The 14,073-nt window shown below is 45.8% G+C and overlaps 1 protein-coding gene across 9 annotated transcripts in view; it reads right to left on the minus strand.

The window, feature by feature from the left end:
- DNAJB6 (DnaJ heat shock protein family (Hsp40) member B6) overlaps positions 1-14,073 on the minus strand; it is a 387,002-nt gene that overhangs the window by 237,713 nt on the left and 135,216 nt on the right. For all 9 annotated transcript variants that reach the window (XM_085631965.1, XM_085631956.1, XM_085631958.1 and 6 more), the window contains one exon: positions 3,790-3,934. In XM_085631965.1, the coding sequence (XP_085488091.1) occupies positions 3,790-3,934 (145 nt within the window). The remainder of the gene's footprint in view (positions 1-3,789; positions 3,935-14,073) is intronic.

Consider the following 14,073-nt stretch of genomic DNA (forward strand, 5'->3'; position numbering starts at 1 on the left):
GTGTAGGAAAGGACTCCCTTACTGGCAGAAAACCTTTAACACCCTGCAAGAAGGAACTGGATTAAGCAGGGCTCAATACCTTTTATGCAAGGAGTAATAGCTGTTACGCTTAACTTAAGCAAAAATAAATACACACCTGAGTTAGTTTGTGCAACTTCGAGATATTCTTCAGTTCTGTGTCGAGCAAAATCTTGCGACCTAACGTTTTTGTTCAGAATAGCATCTTTTTTATTGGGATAAGAAAGTAGTTACTTACCTGAAACAGTTCTCCAGTGTTGGTATCTTTCATAGATTCACTTGCTTAAATATTCCCAGTCGATAAACTGAGTTCAATTATATCAATATTTGAAAATGAGAGATGTGATCCAGTGGGGAGTTCGCATGAGGTGGTGTAGGTGCACCAGATGCAAATGATATATAATCAACCTACTTGTCAGCACTTTGCAAATGACCTAGGAGCTCACCCCCTTGTCTTTTACATTGCTGTCACTCAACAAGCAAGTTTCAAGAGATGTGGGATTATAGTGGCGGGGTGGAAGAACAGCAAAAGTCTTTGTATGTGGACGATGAGGCGGAGCGGTCCTTGGAATCTATGGTGGAGGTGGCTGTAGGGGCTCCTCCTGGGGTGGAATTGGTTGCGGCTCACTTTCCGGGTATTGGAGGAAAAAGTATTATAATCTTACATCAATCTAGGCCATCTAGTAGGGCAACTGGCGCCCTGAGCATTGGTAGCTTCGGTTACTGTGATTCCTCAAACACTCATCATAATATCTGTTGAAATGTGGGGACAGCTGAGAGATTTAAATTCTCTTGTTTTATCAGCCTAGTCACCATCAAGAAACCAACTGGCCTTTGCTTCGAGTTTGCTCCTGGGGAAAATCATGATTTTTATCTTTTTGCTGTTAATCTTCAAACCATTTGCTGAGGAATATGCTTGGGTGGCACCCAGAAGACGCTGCATGCCCACCCTTGTCCAGCTGAATAGCACCAGGTCATCGGTGTAGAGGAGATTTGATAATTGTATCAACCCAAATTTCAGAGCACGTGAACTAACAGAGGACAAGGCTGGGGGCAGGCCTCCCAGAAAAGGTTAAATAATATGGGGGCCGAAACACACCCCTGTTTTAGTCTGGTAGTTGTCTGAATGGCCCTTGATAAGTTGGCACCACTTCCCAGCTCAATTCTAACCCAAGTGTTAGAGTATAGATTTTCAACTGCTCCTAGAAGGGCCAGGGGAATGAGACAGTTTCTTAGTTTCCTCGAGAGCCTGTTTCAGTTTACACACTCAAAGGCGGCTTGGTAGTCGATGTAACAGATAAAGAGAACGTTTTGCACTTTGAGGTGTCAAGAATGAGTGATAAAGCCATCATATTTGTCAAGGTTCCAGTTTTTCTTGTGAAACCGGTTTGATTAAGCAGAATAATTGAATCGAGGTAGCCCATTAGAGGAGGTGCTCTAGCAGGATCCAGGCATAGTGTTTTGCCTCTGTCAATTAGGGTTATCAGCCTGTAGTTGCCTGGCTCAAGTTTGTTAGCTTCCTTGAAAATGTAGGAGACGATTGAGCCTTTTCATTAGGCTAGGATCATTTCTCCCGTTTGGGAGTAGTTAAAAAGTGGGGCCTTGCCTCAGCCCATTTTGTGGGGTCACTTTTATAAATTGACTGGGGAATACCATTTGGGGCTGGAGCTCCGGTAATTTGCTCCTTTACTATCTGCCAGTGTATATCGTTGGCAACAACAGTAAGCATTTTCAGATCTTGATTGGATGATTTTGGAGGAATATTTGGTGGAGGACTGGTGAATCCGAGACAACAACCATTCTGTACAATATATGTAAACCTGGCATAATTTGTGTTAGATTGCCACTCTATTACATATTGAGAAATACTTCCCCCTAGAGGAGTAAGTAATAGGAGGGGAAGAAGAGGCTCAGTCTTTGGAGCCTGTAGGAGGATTTCCTGCTTGGGCAGGTAGGTGGCCAGCTCTTCTTTTTGGTTGATGCCTTTGGTGCGGCTAGAAAGGTCTTTGCTGCTGCTGTTGGTGGTATTCTTGCAATCATTGAAGGGTTTGAACCCTCTCAGAATAGAAAGGCCTTTTGTAAGGGTGCTTTTGTTGCTCCTTACGTTTCTCCAGACCAACTGCCTTTAAGGTCTCCATCTCAGTCTTCTTTCAAATCATTTCCTCATCTGTATGACTCCCAAACAGAATGTTACCAGAGAAAGGAAGATTAAGTGTTCTCTGACGAGATGTCTGCCGTAAGATGAAGCCAAGAATGTCATCTGAGGGCCAAACAGTGAAAGCAGTGGTGTGATGCCAACAACGATAAATTGGCAGCAGTGCTAATTACTTGGTTTGAGAAATCATGCCTTTGTACATGATTTCAAGGAAGTCTTCTATGCAGTCTCTTAGGAGGTCTTCAAAAAACTGCTGCAGAGTCTCCCATAAGTATCTGTCGTACCTGCCTAGCAGGGTAGATGCACTTGCCGCTTTCATGATGGGTGTGGCAGCTGTGCCACACACCTTACATCCCACTGAATCTAGTTTCCTACTTTTTGTATGGTGGAACTGTGAATGAAGGTGTAGTAGAACGTACTTTCTTTGCAGCCAAATTAAGAATCAAAACAGGAGGATCCCACCGCAGGAACAACGGGGCCTGCTTTGGAGGCTTATCTTTGTTTTGAAGCCTAGACAAAACTGCTTTGGCTGCAGCTGGCATGAGTACACATTTAAGGACTGGTTCTAATAAACCTGGAACTAGGAGTCTTGATGCTGCACGTTGGTGAAGTCTAAAAAATCACTGGTGCAGACATTGATAGAGCAGGTAATGGAAGGTTCGGTTTTGTAGCCCCTGTGACAAGCACCATAAAGTCACAGTCACAATTCATATCTGCAGAGCTGCAGCATATAACATCACATTGTCCACTTCCTTCACCATTTTTGTTTAAAAAAGGTTTGTGAATGAGATTTAGAAGGACAAATAACAGCTCCTATTTTTTCCTGGTCTTTAAATTATAGGATAACCCTTTTTTAAATGCAAATTAAAGCAATTGGCCAATATAGCCTCATTTATAGGCTGCAAAACATGTTAATAAATTAAGTGCTTAACCTGGCCTTACTGAAGAAAGGCAAACACATATTCTTAAGAATATATATTGTAAAGAAGTGCTCTGTGATCCCAGCACATGGGCGAGACTATTCAGTGCTTACGATTACCAATTGAGATCCCTGAGAGAAAATTGTTATTATGGAAATACCAGCTTAAGTGCATCTATAGAAGATCTGCTGTTTCTTCAGTACTGATCTAACAGGTCAAGCCACACTGACAAAACGAGGGCCAAAATGCATTATGCATGGAATTATTCTCTGTGTTTCTCTCTTTTGAAACGTATCTACCCATTCATGCTATTCTATTAAGTCAGAGAGAAGCATGGACCGGCCAGGTGGGGGGCAGAGGTGTTATTCTAGGCTACCGTAGTTAGCTCCTGGAAATTTGTAGGCTCTGTAGGTTAAATTGTCTTTGTGAGTAGTGTGTACCTTCATACAGATATTAGCACAGACTCTCAGTTCCCAGCACTATATTAGATTTCAATGAAGAACTCCAATTACATGTCAAACAAATGCAGATTCAAAAGTCAAAGCAAAAAAACACTGCAAACATTACTTAACAAGATAAATGTGGATTCACAAGAGGAAAGCCTTAGATGCTTTGCATAATTCTAATTTAAAACAGTAACATGCAATAGCTGTACAAGTATGACCACCACAAATATTGGACCAAGCAATTTAATACCTCTTTGTAGTGATCTTTCTGCCATTGATTATTTTGCTAGAAGTGGATACTGATTTGAAGTTGCCCATCCCTGTGCCCCCAAACGAAGATGATGAGAACGAAGTAAAGCCTCCGTGGCCCAGTGAACCAAATGAAGACGTGAAACCTAAAAGACAATTAGAATGTACACCAATTGAACAAAAGAGTTAATTACCTCCTGCAATCTCAAAGTTGTTTAGACAGCATACTAGATTCAGAAATGTTTCTATCAATACCCCCAACCAGTGCTAGGTGACAACTAATCTGTGCTAGTCACACATTTGCTATAGCATCGCCCCGCAAGGGACATCAGGGTTCCTAATGGCAGGACTCCAGACAATGACATTGGTCCCACATAACCCCCATGTATCCAAAGGCAAGGATAAAAGATGAAGGCACAAAATATACAAAGTAGAAAGCATACTTCAAAAATCAACACTTCCTCAGAAACGGGGACGAAAGGGGGAATGTACAGGCATGTAGAAAGCTAGGATTTCCCATCTTCGACTTCATCATAACAGCAATTCCTTGACAAGAAGGTCTAATATGGCGCAAAGAAAACTTCCTAAAACAGGAACTGTTATTTCATTAATCAACCTGACAGCCTAGAGTTTAGCAGTTATTAATGAAGATTTGATTAAACTGACAAACGCATTGGAGGTGGAAATTTTGCTCGTTATTGCAAGCAATAAAAGCCAAACAAAGTAAAACATCCACATGGTTGCCGAATCTGGTCATAATCTGTGGGAGTAATGAAGTGATAAAAGGCAGCTTTGAGCTGAAAGGAAAGGTTACATGCCTGTAGACAGTTCTGCATCGTAGGAATCTTCATTGAAATCATAAACCTTGAATAGTTCCGTACCTTCAAAATATTATATATTATATATTTGAGAAAGGCGCACCCCCATGATTTAAGCACCCGTCCAGTAGCGTATATATTTATATATTTCGCTCTAGTCACCTATTCAGGAGCACTCCTGGATGGGTGCTTAAATCATGGGGGTGTAAACACGAAATTTATAAACGCTCCTTCTTCGAACATCGAGAAAGGCGCAAGCCGAAACGCGTCCGTTTGTTGCATTGCTGGAATAAACTGAATGCAACCGTCCCCGTGAGTGATATATATATATATATATTGCTCCTCCGTTTGCTCAGTTGTGCCTACCGCCTCCAAACCAGGGGGCGCGTCGACGAACGGACCTCCCAAGCACGGTCCGATAATATTCAACAAAACTTCCTCGCAAGTAGGAAAGCCGACGCCGTGTCTTGTGCTTCAATATTTCTTTTATTCGGTCAGCTAAAACGTTGAACGCGTTTCGCTTGTCCCGCAAGCTTGTTCACCAACATTTTACATAAAGTTTTGCCGCCATTTTAAGTGCTCAGTGCATACGTTGTGCGTAAAGAACTAAATCATAAACAGTAACAACAGACTCGTAGTTCCATGTATATCGAGGTTACTACAGAACTCGGGAAATTAATTTATACATACAATTCACATTAATGTAACCATTCTTATCAAATTAAAACAATTCCGCGATAAAAATTCTTTGTCATATATTTGCATAATACAAATTACAGAGAAAATAAGGCTCCTCCTCTGAATAGCCTTATATCAATAAAGACACTATTGCCCTAGTGGGCCAACATTAAAGACACAGAATCGTTTTGATAAGAAACGCGTTACTTACCTGTAACAGCAGTTATCCAGTATTGGTGTCTTTCATAGATTCACATGCCTGAATCTTTCCCCGTCGTCGAGACGGGAGCCTCCGGTACATAAAAAAGTAATGTCCTATAGACATACATAGAGAAAAATAGGCCTAAGGGCCTCCCCTTAGACGCCTATCTTAGTCCTTATGTAAAAAGGACCAAACTCTTAGAGTCAGCCAATCAGCTATCACCTCCCTCTAGAACCTTCCTGGCAGGAGCCTCAGTCCCTCAGATTTTCGTACGCACCAAGCTAGGTAGGCGTAATACAGTTAGAGAGAGACGTGAGTCCTTCCAGGGGAGGCGGGAGGGTTGCATGTGAATCTATGAAAGACACCAATACTGGATAACTGCTGTTACAGGTAAGTAACGCGTTTCTTATCCAGTATTAGGGGTGTCTTTCATAGATTCACATGCCTGAATCAGAGTAGTTAGCAATACATTATGCACATTTCTGATGTAACATGCCATATAGTTATTTTAGATAATACACATATTACCATAACAGTTTGAAACATTGGCATACAACAAACAGTAAAACAGTAAAGAATGTGCATACCAGGAAGGCGGGTTGTTGGAAGGCTCACCTCACTGGAACAGATGGCAGAGCACCGCCTGGCCCACTGCCGCATCCTTCGTAAGTTCGGCATCCAGGCAGTAGTGTCTGGAAAAGGTATGCGGTGACTTCCACGTCGCCGCTCTACAGATGTCCAAAATCGGCACTCCAGCGAACAGCGCTGCTGATGTGGACATCGCTCTGGTGGAGTGTGCTTCCACCCTGTCTCGCAACGGCCGTCCGGCCCCTTCATGGCAGAACGCTATTGCAGAAGAGATCCACCTTGAAATGCTCTGTTTTGTTAGGGGCATACCCAGCCTTGGTCTGCTGTAGGCCACAAATAACTGCGAAGACTCTGAAGGTTTTTGTCTTGTCTATATAAAACTTAAGACACCGTTTGAGATCCAGAGAATGGAGCGTCCTTTCTGCTGCCGTGGTAGGGTTTGCAAAGAAGGAGCGTAGGACCACCAGGTCGTTGAGGTGAAAGTCTGAAGGCACTTTCGGTATGAACTTGGGATTTGTCCTCAGCACCACCCTGTCCTGTTTGAACTGCATGAAGGGCTCCTGAATGGAGAGAGCTTGCAACTCGCTGACTCTCCTGGCAGATGTTAGAGCGAGTAATAGAGCCGTTTTCCATGAGATGTACTTGATGGAAGCTCGGTGGATGGGCTCAAAGGGGTGCTTCATGAGTTGGTTAAGGACCAAGTTGAGGTGCCATGTCGGTGGGACCCTTCGAGGTCTTGGAAAGGAACAATAAAGACCCTTAAGGAACTGTTTAACAAGTCTACTGGACCAGAGAGACGGGCCTTTGAAAGTCCTGGTAAACCGTGAAATTGCCGCCAGATGCACCTTTATGGATGCATGCGCTAATCCGGACTGTGACAAGAGCAGGAGATATGGCAATATCTGTTCGGGCGTGATATGAAGTGGTCTCAGGCCCTTCTCCGAGCACCAAACGCAGAAGCGTTTCCATTTGAGAGAGTAGGTTTTGTTGGTACTGTCCGCCCTCGCTTTTGCTAGCACGTCCCTGCATTCCTGCGGGATGTTCAAATGGCAGAACTCTCTGTGCTCAGGAGCCAGGCCGATAACCTGAGCGATTGGAGGTTCGGGTATTGCACCTGCCCGTTGGACATTGTCAGCAGGTTCGGGTGCTGTGTTAGACGAATCGGTGTCCTGATGGAGAGGCGATGAAGGTCCGAGAACCAGTGCTGCCTCGGCCAGTACGGGGCGATCAGAATTAGGGTACAGGGCTCCGCCTTCATCTTCCTGAGGACCCTGGGAATCATCGGGAACGGTGGAAAAGCGTACGCAAATACGCTGAACCAGCCTATGGAAAAGGCATTTCCGAGCGACTCCGGTTGGGGATGCCAACTTGCGTAGCTTGGGCATTTGGCGTTCTCCCTGGTGGCGAACAGGTCGATTCCTGGAACCCCCCACTCCGAGAATACGTGTGTTAGTGCACTCTCGTTGAGCTCCCATTCGTGGGAGAGGGATTTCTGCCTGCTTAGGGCGTCCGCAATGGTGTTGTCCTTTCCCGGGACGTAGTCCGCCCTGAGGGTGATCCCATGGAGAACAAGCCAGTTCCAGATCTTCTGCGATTCGCGCGATAGAGTGAGCGAACGCGTTCCTCCCTGCTTGTTCAGATAATGCATCGTCGTGGTGTTGTCCGTTCTGACGAGCACCTGGGAGTTCTGGATGCGTGGTAAAAAGGCCTGCAGCGCTAGATACACAGCCCTCAACTCCAGCAGATTGATATGGAGGCGTTGCTCCCGATCCGACCATTTGCCACTTACTCTGAGGTCCTGAAGGACAGCTCCCCAGCCCGCTAGAGATGCATCCGTGGTGATCACCAGCGGCGCTGCTGGAAGCAGGAACGGTAGTCCTCTCGAGAGGTTTCTGGAGTCCTTCCACCACTCGAGACTCTTGGATATTTGCGGTGTTATGCTTATAATGTCTTCGAACGAACCTGTACTCTGAGTCCACTGGTTCGAGAGAGCCTCCTGCAATGGACGCATCCGCAGCCTGCAGTGAGGGATGAGTAGTATACAAGAAGACATCATTCCCAGGAGTGACTTGAAGGTGTGAACCCTCAGGGATTTCCTTGATGCCACCGTCTTGGCCAGCGATATGATCCTGTGTTTTCTTTCGTCTGAAGGAAATGCTCTCGCGCATTCCGTATTTAAGGTAGCCCCGAGGAAGGTGATGCTTCTCGTTGGGGACATATGTGATTTCTGAAGATTGAGTGTCAGTCCTAGATGTTGGAAAAGATTGGTACAAGCGTTGGAGGATTTGGTTGCGCCTACGGCCGTGGGCGCCTTGACCAGCCAGTCGTCTAGGTAGGGGAAAACTTGGTGACCCATTTGACGTAGGAAAGCTGCCACAGGAGAAAGGCACTTGGTGAAAATCCGCGGAGCGGATTTGAGGCCAAACGGAAGGACCTTGAACTGGTAGTGCTGTCCTGCCACTTCGAAACGTAGAAACTTTCTGTGCCCCTTGAGAATCGGGATGTGATAGTAAGCATCCTGAAGATCCAAGGATGTCATGAAATCTCCTTCCTCCAGAATGCCTAGGATTTCTTGGACCGTCACCATCCTGAACGACCGACTCTTTAGGAAAGAGTTGAGTGCTCTGAGGTCCAAGATAGGCCTCCACTTTTTTTCTTTCTTTCGTATCAGAAAGAAACGGGAGTAGAATCCTTTCTCCCTCTGAGCTGATGGAACTCGCTCGATTGCTCCCTTGCGTAACATCTCCGATATTTCCCGGAGCAGCAGCCGCAGATGTCTGTGTGGAAACCTGCGGGGAGGGGTTGCAGGCGGGATGGCGGTAAATTCTAGGGAATGGCCGAATCTGAGGAGTTGGAGCACCCAACGATCTGAGGTGATGATGCGCCAATTTTTTAGGAAATGGGTCAATTTTCCTCCAATTTGTGAAGAAGAAGATGGTAGCTGGACTGGCTGGAGTAAGCGGTCACTGGCGTCCGCCGGTGCCCCTCTTCTGGTTCTTACCCTTGAAATTAGATCTTCCGTAAGATGACTGTCGACCCTGTTGATGCTTTTGCTGGTACTGGGTCTTATTCTGGAAAGAATATGAGGACTTATTCTGGAAGGATCCTCTGTAGGAGGACTGACCTCTAGATTTGTTGCCCCGAAAGGACTGGTTCCTTGCCTGCAGGGTTCCAAGCGCTCTAGCCGTGTCCGTGTCCTTTTTAATGGCTTGTAGCGCCTCGTCAATTTTATCTCCAAATAGATGCTGTCCGTCGAAGGGCATATCTAGCACCTTCGTCTGTACTTCCTGCCTGAACGATGTCGCCTTGAGCCATCCTTGACGGCGCAGGACTGCAGCCCCAGCCAGTTGACGAAAGCCTGTCATGGCTACATCTATGGCGCAGTCGATAATCTCGGCCGCAGAAGTCTGGCCTTCGGAAAGTAGTGCCTTCACCTCATCATGAACCGCACTCGGAAGTTCTGCTAAATATGGGGCAATATCCTCCCAAAGTTGGCGGTTATAACGCCCTAAAAGGGCTATGGAATTGGCCACCTTGATGGTCATTGCCGAAGTGGTCGAAAACCTTTTGCCTATTGTGTCTAATTTTCTGCCCTCCTTGTCCGGTGGTGCTGACAGAGGCGAGGAGGGATTTCGAGAATTTTTCTGGGCTGCTTGAGTCACGACAGAATCCGGCTTCGGGTGGCCAGTCAGGCAAGCTGGTGCCGTGGACGGTGCCTTATACTTCTTATCCAGGCGCGGAACAACCGCAGGAACTGAGGCTGGCGTCAGCATCAACTTCTTTCCCTGGTCCCAGAGGAAGTCGATGATAGGGATTGATTTGGTCGTCTTCCTCGTCTGCTCTTTAAAGTCATGGAGGAAGCATTCCGTCTCCGCCGACTCCATGACCATATGGAACCGCGTTGCAGCCCGTTCAACGAGCTTATGAAAACCACCAATATCCACAGGTGGTAAATCCGCCTGGCGCGGTTGTGGGGAAGGTGGTGAAGATGCTACATACTCCTCCTCCTCATCCTGGTCTGATTGGTCTCCCTGGACCTCTCCCTCTTCCATCTCCTCAGCCTCCTCATCCGATGACTATCACCTGAGGTGGCGGCTCGTGGCAGACCTGCGTAACCGGCCGTGATTGCCTTGGGGCGGTCGATGGGGGGTTTGTAGTTGGCACTGGGACCCCTGTATCCAGCCTTGGTGGTTCTGGGAAACGTTGTTTGTAATCCCTGATAAGGAACTTGAGGTCCTTAACTATTGCCAGAGGGAGGCAGACCATTGGAGTGACCTCCGTGCGGACCTGTTCCTGGACGGGGCGCTCCAGCGCGCTTGAATCTTCCTGCTCCTCGTCCGTGCTTTGGCATTTGACAAACAGCTCGGAAGGGGAAGTAGCTTGCTGAAAGAGCTCCTCCTCGGACTCTTCGCTCTGCAGAATCTCCAGAGGTAAATTGGTTTGGACCTTGCTTGGAGATGTTGTTTCCGGGGTAATCTGTGGTCTGGAAAGTTTGCCCGCAGATCCTTGCACAGAAACCTCCGTGGTTTTCCGTCCCATGGACGACGACGACATTCCCGTCGATGGCTCCGTCGTCGACGGTATGGCTGTCACCAACGGCGTCCCCATCGACGATAATTTCCTCGTCGACGAAGTCTTCGCCGACGATGCGGTCGTAGACGATTCAGTCGTCGACGCCTCAGTCGTCGACGCTTCCGTCGTCGACGCTTCCGTCGTCGACGCTTCCGTCGTCGACGCTTCCGTCGTCGACGCTTCCGTCGTCGACGCTTTCGGCGACGATGCCTTGGTCGTCGACATCTTCGTTGACATCTTCGTCGACGATGCCTTCGTCGTCGACGCGCTCGTCATGGATATCCTCGTCGTCGACTCTTCCGTCGACGGAGGGCTCCTCATCGACTAGGTCCTCGATGGGACTATCTTCGTTGTCGACGATGATTTAGACGACGGTTTTAAGAGTATAATAGACGAGATAGGGGTACCTGCAGACGATGATGAAGGGGTCGTCGTCGTCGACGAGCGGACCGACGCCGCTGTGGATGTGGACACGGTCGTCGTTGCTGTGGAGACATGTCCTGAGGGCCTTTTTTGCGCAGAGGATGGCGTCGCAATTTTTGTGGCCGACAGAGTAGGCTTCTTGAAAGTGAGAGAGACCTTGTCAGACGCTGAAGATTTCGAAGATCTTGCCTCTGAAGACGTCTTGTGTGTCTTCTTAGGAGGAGCGTCTGAGGGGCCAGGAGATGTCACTCTCGGCCTCTTCAGGGAGACTTCAGAGGTTCCGGAAAAGCTCGCCTCTGAGGACACCACACTGTCTTTGTCCTTGAGCCTGTCCAGCCAGATAAGCAGGCGGCCCTCCCTGTCTCTCAAGGTCTTATGTGGAAAAGACCTACATATTTTACAGTCCTTAGGGACGTGGTCCGGATAAAGGCAATACAAGCATAGTTCATGCTTGTCGTCCACATGCAGCCTCTTCTTACCACATGAAGAACAAGCCCTGAAAAGGGCTTTCTTCTGGGATTCAGACATGCCAGGAGTTGTAGATGAAATAAACACTCACTGCAGCAATAAGAGGCCTGAAGTAGTCAGCGTTTAAATCCTGAAGAAAAAAGTCACCAAAAAACGTGAATAATCTGGCTTGAAAGAGATCCTGAGGAGAACTCAGGCTGGAGACTCCCTAGCACAACGTGCGGTAGAAAATCTGAGGGACTGAGGCTCCTGCCAGGAAGGTTCTAAAGGGAGGTGATAGCTGATTGGCTGACTCTAAGAGTTTGGTCCTTTTTACACAAGGACTAAGATAGGCGGCTAAGGGGAGGCCCTTAGGCCTATTTTTCTCTATGTATGTTTATAGGACATTACTTTTTTATGTACCGGAGGCTCCCGTCTCGACGACGGGGAAAGATTCAGGCATGTGAATCTATGAAAGACACCCCTAATACTGGATAAATACTGTCAGTACATGATCATAATGGATTAAGCCCAAGTGGGCAAATACCAATATTTTAAAGCCCAACTTCCTTTATTCTAGACTACTGTTTAAACTAAGTCTGTTGAACGTAAATGAATACAAAATCAGTGAGACTACAAAACTCTAAAGAAATCCTACTTACAAAAAATGAATTAAGTTTTTTTTTTTTTAAATTTACTGAAAGGAGAGGGAGTGAAGTTCACTATAATTTTATAGATGTGTATGAAAATCTTCTTCTATATTAAGGCCTTCAGGGATCTTAGTATTAAGCCTAATAATATAGTTAGATTCTAACCTCCTGTCGTGGAATTGATCAAAGTGTCTTGCCACGGGGTAGGATTTATCCCCGGTTTACGTTATGTTGGGAGTACAATACTGCAAGTACACAAGCGTGTCTTACAACACTTGAGGGCCATTAAAAACGGGGATAAATCCTACCCCGTGGCAAGACACTTTGACCAATTCCACGACAGAAATACCAAAGGACTTGAGTATTTTGTAATTGATGCAGTCCCACTGAGTGAGAGAGGTGGGGATCGGGTCAAAAAATTGAGGAGGTTAGAATCTAACTATATTATTAGGCTTAATACTAAGATCCCTGAAGGCCTTAATATAGAAGAAGATTTTCATACACATCTATAAAATTATAGTGAACTTCACTCCCTCTCCTTTCAGTTAATTAAAAAAAAAAAAATGTAATTCATTTTTTGTAAGTAGGATTTCTTTAGAGTTTTGTAGTCTCACTGATTTTGTATTCATTTACGTTCAACAGACTTAGTTTAAACAGTAGTCTAGAATAAAGGAAGTTGGGCTTTAAAATATTGGTATTTGCCCACTTGGGCTTAATCCATTATGATCATATACTAACAGTATTTATCAAAACGATTCTGTGTCTTTAATGTTGGCCCACTAGGGCAATAGTGTCTTTATTGATATAAGGCTATTCAGAGAAGGAGCCTTATTTTCTCTGTAATTTGTATTATGCAAATATATGACAAATAATTTTTATCGCGGAATTGTTTTAATTTGATAAGAATGGTTACATTAATGTGAATTGTATGTATAAATTAATTTCCCGAGTTCTGTAGTAACCTCGATATACATGGAACTACGAGTCTGTTGTTAATGTTTATGATTTAGTTCTTTACGCACAACGTATGCACTGAGCACTTAAAATGGCGGCAAAACTTTATGTAAAATGTTGGTGAACAAGCTTGCGGGACAAGCGAAACGCGTTCAACGTTTTAGCTGACCGAATAAAAGAAATATTGAAGCACAAGACACGGCGTCTGCTTTCCTACTTGCGAGGAAGTTTATATATATATATACATATATATACATACATATATATACATACATACATATATACATATATATACATACACACATATATATACATACACATACATACATACATATATATATATATATATATATATATATATATATATATATATCCCGCTCCGCTGTGTCCCTCTCATCCTTTTCAATGGTGAGAAGATTTCCGGTTCATGTTTTGCGTGTTTGCCAATGGCACGCAGGAGGGACCCTTCCGCTTAGTGTTCTCGGCAACGGTGGCAACACTTTGAATTTACCGAGGGATCGGCAGCTGAGGACCATCACACAAACCATGAGGGATAATGACCTGCTGACAAGTGCAGTCCATCACTGTATGGAGGGACGTGGACACTGTGCCGTTGTCTCCAGTTCTGCCCAAAGTAAGGAAGTGCGGCTGGAAGTAGGGGCAAGGGAGGCCCCACTGCTGATATTTGGGATGCATTCCACCTGACCAATGCTCTGAATTAGCCCCCCACTCACTGTGAGTAACTCAACTCCATGCCACAGGAACCTCCCGCCCAGGCTGGACACTGAGCTGCACTATGGGAAATGCAGTTCTCCATTCCAAGCTGCAAGGGTGGTACCAGTGTGTATGTGGGTCAGGTGTGCTCACTTCACTCGAAGATGAGGCGGGACTACTTTAAGACATTTAAGTAGTCTATCCAGCAGTTTCAACATTTGGCATTTGAGGGCTGCGTC

This window comes from Triturus cristatus, chromosome 10, assembly GCF_964204655.1.
Source record: "Triturus cristatus chromosome 10, aTriCri1.1, whole genome shotgun sequence".
NCBI classification, from domain to species: Eukaryota; Metazoa; Chordata; class Amphibia; order Caudata; family Salamandridae; genus Triturus; species Triturus cristatus.